This window comes from Protopterus annectens, chromosome 14.part0, assembly GCF_019279795.1.
Source record: "Protopterus annectens isolate FY-2018-M chromosome 14.part0, PAN1.0, whole genome shotgun sequence".
Lineage (NCBI taxonomy): Eukaryota > Metazoa > Chordata > Ceratodontiformes > Protopteridae > Protopterus > Protopterus annectens.
The window spans coordinates 661,718,944-661,738,504 of NC_056748.1; the positions used below are offsets into that span (position 1 = coordinate 661,718,944).

At 37.4% G+C, this 19,561-nt stretch overlaps 1 protein-coding gene across 1 annotated transcript in view; it reads right to left on the reverse strand.

Annotated features, from left to right (window-relative positions):
- STAMBPL1 (STAM binding protein like 1) overlaps positions 1-19,561 on the reverse strand; it is a 417,426-nt gene that overhangs the window by 99,002 nt on the left and 298,863 nt on the right. The window contains exon 6 of the mRNA XM_044056412.1: positions 15,062-15,416. Coding sequence (XP_043912347.1) covers positions 15,062-15,416 — 355 coding nt within the window. The remainder of the gene's footprint in view (positions 1-15,061; positions 15,417-19,561) is intronic.

Here is a 19,561-nt window from a genome sequence, read left to right on the forward strand (position 1 = left end):
AACAGCTACTGATGGAGGAGTCTGTGGGAGAAGCAACAGTGTAGCATGAGATAGGTACTGTAGAGCACAGTTATAGATGATGATGACTTCCAGGTAGATGAGTTTTATTGGAAGGTAGTACAGCTGTGCAGGCATCTGCTGGTGGTATGGTGTGTGATGGATGCATATAAGCCACAGGTAGTATACAGTACTCATATGAAGATGAATAAGAAATGAAAGGGGGGTGATGGCTGCACTTGTAGATGTGTGCCTGTGAGTCACTTGCATACTGGTGGACGTTTTAACAGGTGATAGAGCTGCAGGGGAGAGTGAAGGAGGTATCACCAAATATGTACAGTAAATAGTGTGGACTCATGATCTGTATACATCTGGGGTGGCAAGAAACTACAGGACCTGCTCTAGGTGACCGCAAGTACGGTCTAGACACCAAAATATGTAGGAAAAAGTGGTCCTGAAGGGTCAGTGAAGGAGCAAAGTAGAGTGTGATTTGTAAAAGGCAGGCATGTGGAGTACTATCATCAGGATGTCAGTGGCACAGATGATGTGGGAGGTGTGGTCGGGGAAGGCGGAGCAGATTAGGTAAATGGGAGTGAAAAGTGGGCCTGAAATGAAGTATGACATTGGTGCTGCTGTGTGAGACAGTCTTGTAAGTAGTGAATCCTAGCATATGTGTAAGGCTTCTGTGAAGCAGCTGATGTAGCATGTGGGGAAATCAAAAGGGAGTGGTGGGGATGTTTAGCTAATTAGATGCAGTGTAAATTAGACGTGACACGATTATTTCTTTACTTATGAATTTCCTTTTCATGTGTAGACTTTTTTGTAAAGTAAACTTTTCACTGATAAAATAACATAATAATAACAACAACGCTTTCCAGCTGAGCTGTATTTGCACAACACAAAATATTCCAATTACTGGTTAGATTACATTTTATAGAACAATGTACTATGTTTCAAAAACAAACTCAGAGATTATAGATATTTTTCTCAGGCACACACACACACACACACACACACACACACACACAAATGCACGCACACACAAAATGATTTTTATTAAGTGATGTTTGCACAGAAATACTAACTGCTGGATACTGTAGTTCCTTTCTGATGCATCCTTTTTGGAAACCTGCACAACAGTATATGCTACGGCCAGCTGTTTTGCTACTTTAACATTATGTTTTTAAAATCAGTCTGTGTAACACTTCCAGATTACTTTGGCAGCAGATCTTCCACCAAGTTATATACTTTCTCTTTGGTGCTCTACAAAAGAAGACAAAGTCATGATAGATAAGATGTGTGGTTTTATTTTAAATTGTCCTGGGTGATAAGTAAGGAAGACATGAATTTAGTCACCTTATACTGATTAATGCTTACAAGCCTTATTTTACTGCATTAATATGTAGTTTGATTAGATGAGTGTCTCTAAATCATTGAATGGCTAATATTTATGTTATCAAAAGTGCATTTTGTCTGTAATGGAGGGGGAGACAAGGTGAACTTATATAACTAAGTACCGTAGTTCCCAGTTTTAGGTGTCAGGAAAGATTTCATACATTACAGGATTAGGGCAATTCTGAAAGCAAGCTGTAGTAGAATTTCAATAATTAGCATATATTCATGTTGTTTGTGGGAAGAAGAATTAATTTTGCAGGGGTACAGGGAATATGAAAACACAATCTAAAGTAAGGTGTTGGGAGAGGTAGTGTATGATATGCTAATACAGGCTGAAAATGAAGGACTGTGGAGGCATTTCATCATATATGATTCTGCCAGACACTGGAAAGTGTCTGCCACATAAACTTGAAAAAAATACATTGGCTGCTCACTCAGTTTGCAGTCTTGCTGCATGAAGTCCTAGGTAGTACAGGTGAATACCCAAAGTTAAGGCATACACTCATTTAGAGAAGGCATGAAAACAGAGCAGTCAGGGATGTTACAGTAAAGAATAATAAAAAAAAAAAAACAAGGCAGATGGAAGTCAGAAGTTTGCAAGATTTTGCATTTACTTCAGATGTACAGAAGTGAAAACGGTTTAAGAGTTACTGCAGTAAATAACCAACAGATACATGTTTTATCTGTTCAGGCAGGAAAAGTGTGTGGATTCTTTGGCATTCTTTCAATCACTGGCTGATAAAGGAAGTAAGAATTAAATCAAGAGGCTAAGCCCCAGGAATATCAATAGTCAGATCAATTGGGCTGGAGCATACCTCTCAGCTGTCCCTGATTTTCAGAAACGTCCCTGATTTTGACGCAAATTTTGGCTCTTCCCCTCTTCATCCCCCCTAAACTGATGACTTTTGGAGAAAAGGTGGTGAGTTACACATAATAAATAATGACAATGATTAGAGTTACAGACTTCCTTTGCTTCAGTCTCTTATTCTGTCAATGTCTCAAGTGAATAGCACTAATATTTGAAAAGTGTGCACACCTGTCCCAGATTACTTTGGGATTTGTCCCTGATTTTGTTGAGAGCTATGGTCTGGAGTGAGTGAATGGTTCCTGTCCTTGGCTATTCCAATAATGTCTCCAACACCATGGTTCTACAGTTACCTAGTAATGATCTAAAAAAGATGCAGGGGTCCACTTGTGGTTTTCCACAATAAAGATATCAGGGTTAAATAATGGAGTTGGCTGTCATGTATAACAATTTCTCCCATAAATGTGCCTAGAAAGAGTTTGAAAAATGTTACAAATGTGGAAGCTACAGATGGTCTATGCATCAGACAATAACATCAGCAGCTGCAGGGACACAAGGGGGCTGTCATGAAACATGAAAAAATTGCGAGCATATTACCATGGTCATATAGACACCAAGGTATGCAACAATGTTAAACTAGAGCTGGAATATTTAACTTAGGGTTGAGGGAGGAAAGACTTCAGTACATTTAGGTAATGAGGAAGGACAGGAAAGATGTATACAAGATTAAAAAGTCAGAAATATAAGAAGAAATTGGTATGGGGGCAGAGATGTGGATAAACCACAGTCATCATTACACAGCAGGGTAAACTGGAAAAAGAAAGGGAAGAAGAGATAAAGTAGAAGAATAAAAAGGAGGACAAAAGAGACAGCAGTTACTGCAGGATCAGGGAAATCATGTGTCTAACCCGGGCAGCATGTGAGGACCTGGCTAAATGGAAGAAGTCAGAGCTAGTTGTCTTTCTGGGTGAGTGGTTCTGGAAATGGCAATGTGCAGGCATAGAGGTACTTGCAGCAATGCAGGCCAGAACACAATATAAAGCAGTGTCTGAAATAAAAGTAGTAGTAAATGTATGTCACAGGAATCTACATGAAGAATCGGAGTGACATAAGAGGAAATTCCTGATTATCCATTTTGTGAATGTGAAGGGGATAATACAACTATTGTGTATGATATATTAAAAATAAGTAACTGCCTCCTGCTTACTGGAAAACACTTGCCATGAAAATAAGCTGCTGTAGTCAATGAAGCAAAGAGAGAAATAGGGAAATATGACTGTAAAATAAATAAAGTTTCTAGGAACAGAAAAACAATTTGTGAAAAAGAAAACAAAAGCAATCTATTAGATGAGGAGATCAAGCGATGGCAGAAAATAAGAACAGGAATTGGAACTATGCAGAGGGGTAAAAGCAACGAGTAGATGAACTAGGCATCAGTAATGGAAGAGGTAAAAAGAAGTAAAAAAAAGTTACTTGAAGAAACAAATCCTACCTCTCTAAAGGACTGAAAAGGAGATGTACAGGAAAAAGATGGCTGAGAAATAGCAGAAGAGAAAATACAGACTAACGAGTCCCTTCTCATATAAGTTACTCATGAAATGATAAACCCAGGTATAGTGTGCATCTTCAACCTGTATAGCTGCATTGCAAATGATCAGACTGTAAGTAAGTAGAAATAAAATGTGAATAAATGCTTAAGAAGCCAGTTTTATTAAGGACACTTCTCTATTCACATGATTTAGGCATAGTGCTGTGATTCTTACCCTCAGATATAGCCTTGCTTCTCCCTGATTTACAATGCCACTCAGTAAGTCAACCAGTTTATACATATATACTTTATTAAATACATAAGCTAAACCTGCCCAAGAGTTACTACCACTGACTGTAGTATATAAAAACTGTCCATTATTAGAAATAAGCAATGGTCTTTCCGACCACCTGCTATGATTTTTAAAGATCAGTTCTATGTTTTTATGCTTTGATGTTAAGAGGTATGCTAGTGAACATGCAGGAGGGTGGAACGACAGACTGACCTATAGAATCCCAAGTGCCAAAGAACAATGGAATGGAGAACTGGAATGAAAGTAAATAGTAAATGTATGACACAGAAGTACACACAAGCATAGCTCTCAACTGTAGAGATTTTTGCAGAATGTCCAGATGTTTGCTTCATATTTTTAGTCTGTTTCTCATAAAATTTGTGCTTTGCTAGCAAATCACTATGGATTGAAGTCACTAACTGATGACATACATTTGAGTTTTAGACTTAATATCTTTCAGGAAATGCATGCTAATACAAATCCTGTTAAGCTAGCAACTTTCTATGTTTATACGAGCACTATTTAAAATCTGTTCCTATTTTAGGCCTTTGTCCAGATTTCTTTTTTTTTTTTTTTTTTTTTTTTCAAAAAATAGTGTTTTATTAGATTTTCATACCATAAATAAAGTACAACATTCCTAAACAATTAAATACAACAAACACTCTAACCAGAAATAGGTACAGATATATACAATAAGTGCTACATAGATACTGGGTGTAAGGAGATCCATGTTACCAATTCTCAAGACAGAGAAATTACAAAATTTGTCATAGACAAATTTAGAAAGGATGAAGGAAAAAAAAAAAAAGAGAGCATTACATGAGAACTTTAGGTACACATAACTATTTGAAGTAACAGTTCTTACCAACATAGTCTATATTTTAATAAATGTTCAATGAGAAGTTTCCAATATTTCTGATAATAAAGTTGCTTATTATTATTTATTGTAATAAACTTATGAGAGGACACATATTTGATTGTTGTATTTCTGAAGCCTTTCCAAGAGATTTTAGTATGATCTAACCAATTTTCGGTAATATAGAGTTTAACTAAGGGAAAAAGAGTAATCAGAATATGTAATTCTAGCCTAGGTAATTTTACTTTAGTTACATGGAGAACAACAAGCTTCCAAGACAGCATTGATTTTTTGTTCCACATTTTTTCTAATCTTACCTTGAGACCACCAAAGGTTGTGTGAAAAATTGCAGTTCCACAAAATATGCATTAGGTCAGCTTTTGGGAAGGAGCAATACGGGCAGGAGGAAAATCTTTTGGAGTTAAAATTGTTTAATATGGCTGGAGTAAAGTATGCATTGTTGTTAATCATACGTTGTGTATAAAATAGATTTTTGAAGGGGATCAACTTGAGAGTAGTCTCAATAGTTTGAGATATCAGATCATCAGTGAGATCCTTATAGCTTTATTTCCAGTAATTAGAATATAACAATATCGACTGATATTTAATGGAATTTATTAATTTATAAACATTAGAGAGCATTCATTTTTAGAAAATAAGGTTTTAAGTATTGTTTTGCTAATATTAAGATTTGACTCATTAATAGCTGGAGTTATTATTACTGCAGGCAAAAGTTATCTGATTTTTCTTAATAATATAGTACATCCTTTATACAACATTAATGCAAGTCTGAGTTATATCAGAGATTTCTCTCTGTATTTATAGATGTCCCACACATTACAGTCTTTGATAAGTGGATATTGATCTAAATTTATCATATTGTTATTTAACTTAATATTCAGGTTTAAGTGCAAAGGTTGTAAGAAAGCAAGAGCTTTAGTTAGTTTTAGGGATCTTATCAAATTTTGGAAGATCTTAATTTGGTATTTCAAAATACTGTGAAGTTTAAGATTCTTAAAAGAATTAAAACTAATAAAAAGAAGAGCTTTTGGATTGATATTTGTTAATCTGACATGCTCATACCAGATATTAGTCCAAAGAGGGGACCATTCTTGAGCTTTTGGATTAAATTCTGAAATTTTTATAATTCTACTCGAACAAATTATGTTGTAGTATAGTCAAACATTTGGCAGACTAAGTCCCCCTTTCTCTTTGGGATATACAAGTTTGGTATAGCTGATTCTGGCCAACTTTGGGTGCCATATAAATCTGGAGAATTCAATATTAATTTTGTGAAAAAATCTGTTGGGAACAGCCACCATATATTTGCTGTGTTGAAATAGTAAAAATAGGTTGGGTAGGATATTCATTTTGATTATTGTAGCAATTAGACATGGTTGAGAGTTTCATTTGTCTCCATCTCGGAGAATCCTGAAGAATATTTTCCCATGTCTTTATTAAGTTGTTTTGCATCACTGATTGGAGTTTTGTCCAAAGGTTAATTCTAGGTATTTAAAATACTATTCTTCTGTAAAGGTAGAGTCAGGAAAGTAAGTTTCCATATGATTTAATATACTTATAGGAAAAATAAGGGATTCAGATTGGGTAACTTTATAATTTCAGACTCCAGAAAACTTCTTAATTGATAAGATAATTTTATATATGTCCGTTTTTGGGAGTTCAAAATAGATATTCAAATCATCAGCAAAGGCAGATATAGTTATTTTATTTTTCAGAATTGTGGGGATTCGATGAAAAGTTTTCTGGGATAAATATAAAAATAAGGGTTCAATATATAAATTAAACAGATATGGAGAGAGGGGGGCAACCCTGTCTAGCCCCATTTAAAATCCTAATAGGTTTTTAGAACATTTTATTTATATAGAGAGATGTGAAAGAGTTATTATAAAGATATATTATCATATCAATAAACTCTTTAGGAATATTATAGTAAGACAGAGTTAAAAATAAAAATCTTAAGTTAACCTTATCAAATGCTTTATATGCATCCAATACTAGTACATATCGTGGATTCCTGTCATATTTAAGAAAGTGGATCACAGATTCTAGTGTTAAAGCATTATCCCAAGTCTGTCTATTATTCATAAAACCAGATTGCGCAGGAGAAATAAAACTAAGTAAAACTTTCTTAAGTCTCCGCAAGTAGTGAGGACATAATTTTCATATCTATATTAATCAGAGAGACTGACCTGTATTTAAGGGAATTAGATTTGTCCTTGTCAATTTTTGGAATAAAAATTGTTTTTGAGTTTTATAAATGCAAGTCTGTAATGCCATGTTGTCTGATATAACTGAATATTTTCAGAAGGATGGTTGATAATTTGTGATTATAAGTTCTGTAAAACTCCACCGTATATCCATCTGGGCCAGCAGCCTTACTTAGTTTTAATTTATTAATTGTTTGTGATATTTCTTGATATGTGAAGGGAGCTCTAAGAAGCGCATTTTGTATTAAATTTATTTTTGGAAAAGTAAGATGAACTAAGAATTCATCACAGTCTAATTCTGAAGTGTGATTGTTGGGAAGACTATATAATTTTCTGAAAGAGTTCCAGTGCTTGCAAATCTGTGTTAAATGTTTTGCTTCTGTATTATAAACAAGCTATGCTAGGAGCTACCTGTTTAGTATTTATTATTCTGGCTAATGTTTTAGAGGGAGCTTGCACCAATTCAGAATATCTGGCTAAGGGATTTAATTTCCTGAAACATGTAATGCTGCTGATGTAAAAGAAATTGTTATTTTTGTAAGTTATTAATTTGGAGTTCTAACTTTAAATTTTTCTCTTTTTGAAATTTATTTTCTGGCTTTTTTATCTGATTTCCTATGTTATCTTCCTTTTCTTTAGCAATCTTTTTATAGTAAGAGGCTTCTTGAATCAGGACCCCCTTATTCTAGCTTTAGAGCAGCCCACTAAACATCATAGGGAATGTTAGTACAAAACAAGTTATTCTGAATGTCTTCAAGGATAACAGTTATCTCTTGAACTATATCTCTCTTAAGAAGCAAGTTATTATTTATTTATTTTATTTTACATTTGTTGACCAGGATAGTCCGACTGGATACATGTCCTTTTTCAGCAGAGGCCCGGGGAGAAAAGCTCCAAGATAATAATACACATTGAACATTTAGTAAATGCTAGTTTCAAGCAGATTACAGTCATAAGCAATACCAGCATTTAGCACATATAGTACGTATTATAAAACACTTTACAAAACATAACATTATTTTCAAAGATAAACATACATAACATTACATTCAGGTTTAAGACACACTAAGCAGCAGTTATACAACTGACCCTTCCTGAAATGGAGTGGTAGAAAAAAGTTAGAAGTAGTTGAAGGTAAGGCACCTAAGAAATAGAGAGGTCACTAGTCAGGGTTAGTGCAAGGACATAACCAATGAGTTTTGAAGTATTTCTTGAGTTTGTTTTTGAATTGAGTTAGTGAGGGTTCTAGGGTCAAGTCAGCTGGGAGTCTGTTCCATATTTTTCCAACAGAGTTGGCAAACAGAGAGTCCCCAGCTGAGTAGTTGGATTTATATGTTTGAACTAGGAGTCTAGTGGATGATCGCAGTGGCCAGGTGCTGGTGTAGGGGCTGATAATAATTGTTAGCGCAGGTGTATTTTCTGGTTGGTAAAGGACTTTATGTGCCACTATTAGCTGGTTGAACTGCAGTAGGCTTGGCAGTTCAAGCCATCTTAGGTGATTTAGGTTGTGACAGTGGTGTGTCCGGTAGGCTGTGTCAGTAGCAAATCTGGCAATGTGGTTATAGCAGGATGATAGTTTATTAAGATCTGTTTTGTTTAAGTTGGAGAATAGAAGTGAGGCATAGAGAAGAGTTGATAGCAGATGGGAACAGGCAATTGCAGTTCGAGCAAGTGGGGTAAGGAAAGGTTTGATTCTGTAAAGAGAGTCAAGATTTTTATTAATGGTTTTGATAGTTTGATTGATATGCGCATCAAACTTCAGGTTGTTATCAACTATGACACCCAATAGTTTAGTTTGGGCTTCTGGGGAGATGATAGTGCCATTGTTAGCAGTTATGTTGAAGGCTACAAGGGGGTTCTGCATGTGGGAGAGAAGAGGAGCAACTTAGTTTTGTTGGAGTTTAGGATTAGATGTTGATTGGAGAGCCATTTTTCCACTGTATTGAAGGTAATTTGGGTTAATGTGAATAAAGTAGCTGGTGAGGTGTCAGAACAAATCAAGGTGGAGTCATCCGCATATTGAATGCAGGTAGCATCTGGGATGACTGAATGAAGGTCATTGATAAAGATGGAGAAAAGAAGGGGTCCTAGTATCGAGCCCTGGGGGGACTCCTAATGTGATGGGTAGGCGACATGATAGCTTGTCCTGCCATAGGACTGCCTGTTGCCCGCCCTACAGGTAGGATTGAAACCATTGGAGTGCATGGTTGTTTAAGGAGAAGGCCTTCAAGGTATTTATAAGCAGTTTATGGTCAACCATGTCAAAAGCCTTGGATAGATCTAGAAAGAGTGCTGAGGATAGTTTGTTATTATTGCGGTTGTGGTTAATGACGTTAGAGAAAGAGAGGAGGGCAGAAGTAGTACTGTGGTGTGGCTTAAAGCCATGCTGAAAGCTGGACAACAGCTTGTTGTGTGTGAGGTAGTACATGACTTGTATGTGTACACACTTCTCCATAATTGTAGCTAGAGGTGACAGAATAGCTATGGGTCTAAAGTTTGACAGTTCAGTGGAACTACCTCCTTTATGGAGAGGTATGACATGGGAGATTTTCCATATAGTGGGTACTGTAGCTTCAGATATAGCTCTGTTGATCAAGATAGAGATGGGGTAGGCTATGGTGTCAGCAGCCTTTTGCAGATAGTCTGCTGGGAGGAGGTCAGCAGCCAGGGTAGTGGGTCTTAGTTTCTTAAGTAGGGCATGAATAAGTTGAGTAGCAACAGGTTGGAAGGTAAAGTATGTTTGGGTACTGGGTGTGGCTACATTAGAATTAGAGCCATTGGGAGAGAGTTGACTGGCTAGAGACTGGATAGTCTCTGTGAAGAAGCTGTTGAAGTTATTAGCAATGTCTACTGGGGATTTTTGTTGGGAAGCTGAGGGGAGTGGAGTGGCGGTTTGGCCTGGGTGGAGTAGTTTGTTTATTCCTGGCCAAAACTTTTGGGGTTTGTTTTGGTGTTTTTGCAGTAGATGGTAGTAGTGGTTCTTTTTGCTTAAGGTTATGGATTTTTTGGTGTCATTCCTTAGCTGTCTGAATCTTAGTTGATCAAGTGGGGCTTTTGTTTTTCGGTAGGTGGCCCATACTTTGTTTCTGAATGAAATTTTGGTTTTCGTATCTTTAGAAAGCCATGGTGCAATATTAACTTTGTTTCTAATAGAGCGTCTGGGAGCATGGAAGTTAAGAATAGCAAGGAATTTGGTGTTAAAGCATGCTACTGCTTCATCTAGGGGGAGACTTTTTAGTACTGACCAGTTGCATGCCTTAAGTTCATTTTGAAACTTGGTGAGAATAAAATTCTTGTTGTTTCTTAATGTTCTATAGGTGGGTTGGTAGGAGCAGTCTACTTTGAGCTTGATTACATAGGTGAGACAGTGGTCACTTAGGTCATCAGGCAAAGTGCCTGATTTATAAGATCGAAGATGGGTATCGACAAGTATCCAGTCTGGGGTACTTTCCTTGTTATTGGGTTTTCCTGTCCTGGTGGGGGAGGTTATGATTTGAGTAAATCCATAGAGGTTTATGTGGGTTGTGGGGGTTTCACAAGAGCAAGTGTTCCAGTCAATGTTGAAATCCCCAAGAACAATTGTTTATTGGGGGTGGTTATTGGATAACCAATATAAGAAGTCTTCTAAGGTTTCTGTGTTCCTCCCTGGGGGAATGTAGACACAGACAATGTTTACATTTTTGTTTTTATAAATTTGCAGTTTTGAGATAAGAATTTCAGCATTATTGAACTGGGGTGGTTGTTGGGTGTCTATGCTGATAGATAGGGTAGACTTGTAAAGTATGGCTACCCCACCACCCTTTCTGGTGGTATGGTCTAGTCGAAACATACTATACCCTGGTGGCAGAATCTCATGATCCTTGGTGGCAGGCTTCAGCCATGTTTCTGTTAGGCATAATATATCTGGAGAATGAACAGCTAAGAGGGCATGCAGGTGCTGAGTTTTGTTATTTATGCTCCTATTGTTTAGATGACAGGCCAGCAGTGAGCTAGGAGGTCTATTTGTTGGAGCTATGGAGATAGGAGATATAGTAGAGGGATTAGGGCCAACAGATGGGGATGGACCAGGGTTTGGGTGGATGTCTCCATCCTTTGTGAAGTTGTAGTGTATCCTGAGTATGAGTTTTAAGATTCTGAATAAAGTTTTGTAATAGTGTCCAGTTTTATGACTAATGTAACTAGGTCTAGTAAGATGGTAGTATTTAGGGGTTAAGGAGGTAAGCATGAGGGGAGTGAGAAAGGGTGCATTATTATCTGTTGTAGATGGGATGGATGTTTGGAATTTAGGGTAGTGGAAACCTGGGTGATCCTGATATTCGTAGGCTGTTAGGATATATGGGATGAGTTAAAGGGGTAGAAGTAGAGCTAATAAGACTATTTTGGGTGATAGCATACCTACTGAATGGTATATGACACTTAGGCAAAAGGAATAGTAGAGTTGAAAGACTGGTGGTATCAGGTTGAGAGTGATGCTGTTGAGTGACAAGTTGTTACTGATTGGTTTAAAAAAAGTGGGGTGTGGTCTAGTACCAATAAATGTAGCAGCACCAGGGGCAGGGAGGGGGTGCGAAGCAAGCCCGAGCGAAGCGAGGACAAGCGGAGCAGGAATGAACCAATGCCTGTACTAAGTTGTAGCAGTTTAACCCTGTATGAGGAAGGGGGGCGGAGGCAGTAGGAGTAGTTAGAGGAATACCTTGATTGAATGACACCACACAAGAGGTAAGTTGAATGTAAGGGCCTACAATCTGCACTCAGCGCTGTAATGTTACTTGCACTCAGCACTCTAATTTTGCTTATGTTTAGCAGGAAAGACAGACCAACAGTATACAGTTCTGAGGATCATTACAAGGGTTACTTGTTCAAATGTCAGACAAGTAAGTAAAACTTTCAACAGGAATCTGTGTCTTGAGTGTTAGAAAGCCAGAAAGGTATAAATTATACCTGTAAAAATTAGGGTCAGAGAGACAAATGTAAGAGTCAGTGTACTTTAGCTACAGTGGAAGGAGGCAAACACTCAAGTAGAAAAGAGCCCTATGGCTGACCAAAATGGTGACTTGCTTAATTACACAGCACTGTAAGAGAAAGCTTAACAAATGCTTTTTGTGCGTGTAACCTACTCTGATTAATTGCTGGAAGAAACAATTTTTGTTGTGTTTTCCAATTGCAATCCTGTAGACACCGTTTTTCAGGAGCTGCAGTTTGTTAATGTATTTAGAGACCAATTTGAGCCCAATGGTTTTTGGTTTTATATTATCAGGCCATTTTAGTCTAATTGTGATTTTTGAGTGGTCGGAAAAGGATTGAGGTTCTGCAGAATATCTAAACTCTCCCTTCAAAACCTCTCCCTTCAGAAATTAAAAAGAAGTAAATTCTTGACCAGGATTTATAACATTTTGAATAATATGTGAAAATATTGTTTTGTGTGAGATTATCTCAAAAAGAGAGGGGGTCCAAGAGACTGAAATCTGACATTAATTCCACTAAGGCGAGTGATGCTTGAAAGTTATATGAGGTAGATTTACTGTTCTATCTACAATTGGGTCTATTATCACATTCCAATCTCCCCCACTATAAAATAGAGGGTAGAGAATTTACTCAATATATTAAACATTTCAAGGATAAAGGCACACTGTTCTGAACATGGGCCATAAACATTGAGAAAAAGGATTGGTTTTGGAAGATATTGTCCAGATCTCTTGCACTAAGAGGATGAGAGGTATGCACATGAGGGGTGAAAATAGCATTTGAATAAAGGAGGTAACGTGGAAGGGATAGCACTTGAACACACTTACTTCAGTAGAGAAGTAAATCAATATGTGACAGTACTTAAGGTGCACATCATCACTACAAAGACTGTAGAAGTTAAAGGTACTGTTTTTATTCTAGGGGAACCATGGCCAAAACAATGACATATTCCTCTTTTCTATGATAGTTATGTCTGTTCATCCTTTACTAATTATCCACACAACAGAGAACAACTCTAACATAAGAATATGCCTTAGTGTAATGTTTCATCTGAAGCTAAGCATACTCTAGCAACACAGTGTCTGTTATGGGTGGGTATCCACTGAAATTTTGAGAACAATAATTGCATTCACTAGGAAAGTGGAATTAGAAGTACAAATAAGGGTGAGTTTTGGAATTTCATGTTTGTTTTTCTGTATTACAGTTTATATTTACAAGGAGCAGGTCTTGCATTTCTGACAGAGATCTTTCTATGTATACTTTGCTCATGTGTTAGTATATCAGATACAGCCTCAATCCTAGCAAGACATCAGAATATGCAATCACTAGATTCTGATGGGATGTGCTACCAAAGCTAGTAGAAAGGTACAAACTATTGTTAAAATTATTAATTCTTCTTACAGCATACATATTTAGATAAGCAAATCCAAAAACCCTGCAAGCTGATTACTGGTACTGTTTGGAAAGGGCACTTTGTTAGACAAAGAGTTATTTTTCTGAGTTTTTGAAATGCAGGACAAGAAAAAGATGAAATAAACAACAAAATATTTTTTTTAGCTCAGACTGTCTCCTTTGTATGCCTTTGCACACTCTCAGAGGATGAAGTTCTGGTGGGTGACACGGATCACACTGAGGTACAGCTTACAACAGGGGCTAGTCTTTGATTATGTCTCATGTGGATGCATGGATGTCAAAAACAGATCCCACTGCTCACATACTCTATGGCCATGTCCTGGGCATGTCCAGTGAAAGTTGGGATACAAGAACACAAAAACACTTTATATCACCATACAAATGATGCAACACTCCTAGTTCTCCCAGTTCTCATTCCCGAGGAACTAATGAGCCACAGGGACAAACAGCTGATGATCAATAAAAGACTGAGCAGAAATATATATCCAAGGCTGAGCAAAAATATATATCCAAGGCTGAGCAAAAATATATATCCAAGACTGATGTTGTTGTTGTTTTATCTTTCAGCCCTTCCCGGCTAGGGGTCGCCACAGCAGAACTGTGATCCGCTGATGATTGGCAGCAGATTTTTACGTACTGAGTTGCCAGCCCTGACGTACAATCTTCAACGAAGGTACGCCCATTCACGCATGTCTCCACACAGAAGACGCTTTAGCTGAGAATCGAACAGGACAACGTGTTGCTGTGAGGCGACAACGCTACCGTAGCACCACCACCACAAGACTGACAACAAGCATAAATAAAATACTCAAACTGCACATTTCCAACATGTTTAACACAGACGTTGCACTTTTAATCATAATCCTTTTACTCCATGTAAAACAAATGAAATGTATTCTATGTTCTATATATATATATATATATATATATATATATATATATATATATATATATATAGATATAGAGAGAGAGAGAGAGACAGAGAAATCCAGTGTGTGTGTGTGTGTGTGTGTGTGTGTGTGTGTATGTATCTATATATATATATATATATATATATATATATATATATATATATATATATATGTATGTATGCACTGATAGCCAAGTATTTCCTAAGACAACTCGGGTATGGGGTGAAATTTTCTTAATATACAGGCTTCTGAAAGATGATGTTCATGCAGCAACATTGGGTGTATTTTATGCATCATATACACTCAACACAAGGAATAATAAACAATTAATTTTCCCTTCCTTTGTGTAAACCAGTTGACAAGCTTTCTTTTTTCACTTTAGAATGGAAAGGCTATGGAATGCACCTTGTCCCTACATGTGACAAATTTAGATACCGTTTTTGATTTTCAAGAAGAAGATAGACATTTGGTTTAGTGTTATGTTATATGATACAGGGTTGACTTGATGCAAATTTTTAAATAGCCTTCCTTAGGGTTAGAATTAGACTCCAAATACATTGAAAATTGAAGTTTATTACATTATGACTTTCATCCTCTATCTACTCCCCATAGAGATACTTTAGATACTTCCCTTAATAATAAAAATACTGAATGCAAACTGAAATACTTACTCTGCACAGCACTTAGAGTGGCTGCTGGTTTTAAAGCTCGTGAGACTGGAGGAGAATACCCTGCAAGCTGATTATTGGTACTGTTCGGAGAGGGCACTTTGTTAGACAAAGAATTATTTTTCTGAGTTTTTGAAATGCAGGACAGTACAGTTCCATCAATCTGTTCAGCTATTCTAGAGGTTTCATTAATTTTCTTCAAATCCCTAGCCATATCTTGCTTTTTTAACTGATCTTCAAAGTACTGAAACTGTTCACTTTCCAGTTGTTGCAGTCGAATCTGTGCAATTCGTTTCCTTTCTTCTTCTATTAACCGCTGCTGTTCCAGTTTCTTAATGAATTCTTCTTTGCATTTGTTCTAAAACACCATCAAAAATTAAGTTAAAAACACTCAAAAGAAATCACATCTGAATCTAAAACATAGACACTGTGTTCAAACCATACTTCATAAAGAACAACAAAAACAGGGAGGACCAAAACTAAGATACTTAGGGGTTTTTTTTCCTTGTAAGCAATAACCTCAAAAACAGGAGACAGTCCTTGGCAACAACAACCAAAACCAGGAAAAATGAGGATAATGCCCAGAAGTGTCCATAGCAAAGAAAAAGGGCAATACTTAAACCACAATATTAGTTTTAATGTTGATACAAGGTGCAGAACATTAAGCACTTTTGTCCCAAATTACAAACAGGATTTCATCAGAACAAATAAAAATGCCTCCAATATACACTTATATAACAATCAGCTTCCACAATTGATTAACTAGCTAACCAATCAAAACACAGTACATATTCAATAATATAAAAAATTTGTTTGAAAAACATAAATAAAACATACGATAAAGATTTCTGATAAAAAAATACTAATAACTTTCTAATAAATACTATAGCTTAGCTGATCTTAATTTTAACTCACTGTTAATAGAGAGCATGTTGCTAAGACCAAGTAAAATACTGGCATTAATCTTAGCTGCCACTGGAGCTCATGATACTCCAGTGTATCTTCCTAAGCCCCCCTCTAAGAGTAGGGAAAACCTGCTCTAAAATGAAAAATAAAAACTTGACATAGCTTAAACAGTTTAGATTATGTTTATATAAAACATCAGACTCCAAACCTGTTAAGGACTTTGCTTAGGCCAGTTACTTCAGACTAAATGACAGCTTATTAAACATCCAAGTCCCTCTGAACCTGGAGGACACAGAGGGCTGCTCTGGGCTGTACACAAATGCACTGTACAACTACATTCAATAGTTGCACAGAGGAGGCAGTACCAGTCCAAGTCAAACATGATTACAGGCAAAAATAAACTACCCTGGCGGACCCCTAACATAAACGGGCTATTCAACAAAAGGATATCCTCTCTAAAGCCAAGAAGTAACAGACAAAACAGAGCAAAAAGACTTTCAGCAATATGCCATATAAATCATGAATGGCAAAATTTACATTCATCCTGAAACTTTATTAAACTTCCTGGCTGACAAGTTCAGTTCAAACTTCTCCTCCATCACCTCCAACCACACCCAAAGAAATACCTGCAAGCATCCCCCTACTAGTCATTACAAAGAAACAGGTCCTTACTGCACTTGCTAAGGCCAAAAACGCAGCCTCCGTGATCCCAACAAAATTATAGGATGCTTTTTAAATAAAACTGAATCTATCAGGGTAATTAGAAACCCTCTAACCACAGCCTCCAGATGGGCTTTATTCCAGAAGAATGGGGGACTGCAACAGTCATCCCTCTGCACAAGGAGGGCCTGCCAACTTACCTGGAGAACTACAGACCCATAAACTTGACCAGTCTAATCTGCAAGGCCATGGAGGGAATTATCATGAACTTGATCAATAATAATATAGGAACACTCCAAGCTAGACCAAATCCAATTAGGCTTTGTCAAAGGGAGGTCTTGCCTGCTCAATCTGGTGGACTTCTTTGACAAAGTCATCAGGGCCATGGATGAGGGTAAAACGATACAAACCACTTATATAGACCTGGCAAAAGCCTTCAAAACAGTCCCCCACTCAGGGATCATAGATAAACTTACTGAGTTAGGCAGAAATCCTTACATCATCAGAAGGATAGCCAACTGGCTGACTGACAGGGCACATGTCTGGAGAGGTAAATCCACTTCCGATAAGAAACCTGTTACTAGTGGTGTCCCACAGGGATCAGTGTTTGGTATATACTTATCTGAAGTGAAGGCCAATGTTGGGGGCCTCTGGCTAACCAAGTTCATTGATGACTGTAAGCTTGAACAATCACTGAATTCCGAAACAATGTTGACAACCTACAAACAGACCTAAACATGACAAACGGCTGGTGCTAAAACCATGGTCTAAAACTAATTGCTAAAAAATGCGTAATCATATCCTTTGGTAAATCAGATATCCCTGAAAATTATGACCACTATGTAGCTACAAGTATTGCAGAAATCCTTCTGCGTGGTTCAACTTACAAGTAAAGGCATCGCATCAAGATCATAGGAAGCCATAGTGCCATTGCACTCTGCCCTCATCAATCCCATAATTGTGTACAATGTTCCCTTCTGCATGTACCTAACTAGGCACTTAAACCAAGTGGAGCAGCCCCAGAGGTTTCTTACTAAAAAAATACAAACCATAAGACACCTGTCTTACGCACACTGACTAAAGGCTCTATCCCTTTACTCTGTCACATTTTGTTTATTGTGAGGTGACTTATGCCTGACCTATAAGGCACTCTCTGATCCAGCCCTGATGAAACTGTTGCATATTTGCAAGAAAAATTATATTAGGGTTACATGTTCCATGGACCTGAACCTTATTTGTGACTCTAACAGAACTTGCTGGAGAAACAGATTTATATCCCAAAGGCTACCTCATCTATGGAATAAACTTCCCATGTTTGTTAAATAAAGCCTGTCCCTCACTCTCTTCAAAAATAATTTGAATAAATGGTTAGGAAACCATAAATTCACTCCCAGGGTACTGCCCATATCTATTTTGGACAGCAGAAGTCTGTAAAATGACTCAGAGCACCAACACCCAAAGCCCCACTACCCTGATACTACCTCCATCCCATATCTGGGGAATTAAGATATACTGTTGTCATATCCTGGGTATTACTGGCTGAGCTTGTAAAGGCTCTTGTGCTACTAGCCTAGTAATCACCTATGAAACTATAAAGAAACTTTGCAAACAGTAAAGCTTTAAGTGATTTTAGTTGAAAAGAAGGGGGTCAATATATATTCCGAACAAATATCAGTATACTAGACAGTCTTGTCTAGTCCCATTTTTACTAGCTACAGGTTTTAAGCAGATACTACTGAGAAACAGTCTAGCATATGGATTTGAATATAATAAAGTGAAAATTAATGAACTAATCAGGAAATTCACATTTTTCCCGAAAACAGAACAGAAAAACTCAGAATTAAATCTATCAAAAGTTTTGGCAGAATCAGTGGCAAAATCAATTAATGAGTTAGACAGGGATTCTAAGAGGAAAAAAAATTATCTAAAGTTATCTTGTCATTAGTTAGTATAGGCTGAAGGAAACATAAATGAAAAGGTAAAATATCTTATCTGTGTTAAGTAAAACTGTATGGTAATTAACAGTGCTTAATAGTGGTCAGTGGGATTCATAGGTGTGTACTAGGCTAATGGCCCTGGGGCCTTTACAAGTCTAGCCATAGGATTATCCTGGCGTAGTGCCACCCAACCTTAGTTCCCAGTGCCTCTGTCGATTTGAGCCACTGGAGTGATCCCAGGGGTTAATTTTCTATTTCCCATCCACTCGTCAAGATTTCTCTTGAAGAGGGCCAGTGAAGTGCACTGCTTGAAATATATGGGAAGTCTATTCCAGAGCATGGGCAGTCTCTGGGTTATGAACCTGTCCCTCCAGCCTGTTCTGTTGATTGTGGTAATGAGGGTGAGATCTCTGGAGCATGTGGTGCAGAGGGATTGGGATTTTTTTAGATGTAGCATTTCTAATAAAGCTGGGTCAGACATGGATTTGTAAGTCAAGCAGAGATCGCCTCTAAGTAGGTGATATGAGCCAGATAATAGTTGGAGTTTTTTGAGTCTGTCCATATAGGACAAGTGTTTAAGGCCTAGGATCCTCTTTGTGAGGTACTTTTGTGGCCTCTTCAGTTGTTGCAGGTGTCTAGTGAGGTAGATGCCAAATGGAGCACTGTACTCGATGACTGGCCTAATGAGGGAAGAGTAGAGGGAGAAAATGACCTCTTTCTTCCTGGATGACAAACTCTTAGTAATGAGATATGCCAAATAGGACTTTCTGACCTCAGTGACAATGTGTTGATCAAAAGAGAGGTTGCTGTCAACCTGTGTTCCAGATCTCTTGTAACGCCTTCTGTGTTCAGTGGACTACCATCAATGTGGTAATTCATGTGAACCAGATTTTTCCCAAAGGGGATGACAACACATTTTTTAGCATTGAGCTTAAGGTCATGGTTCTGACACCAGTCGTTGGTCACAGTGAGGCCATTCTGTAGGATGTCAACATCACTT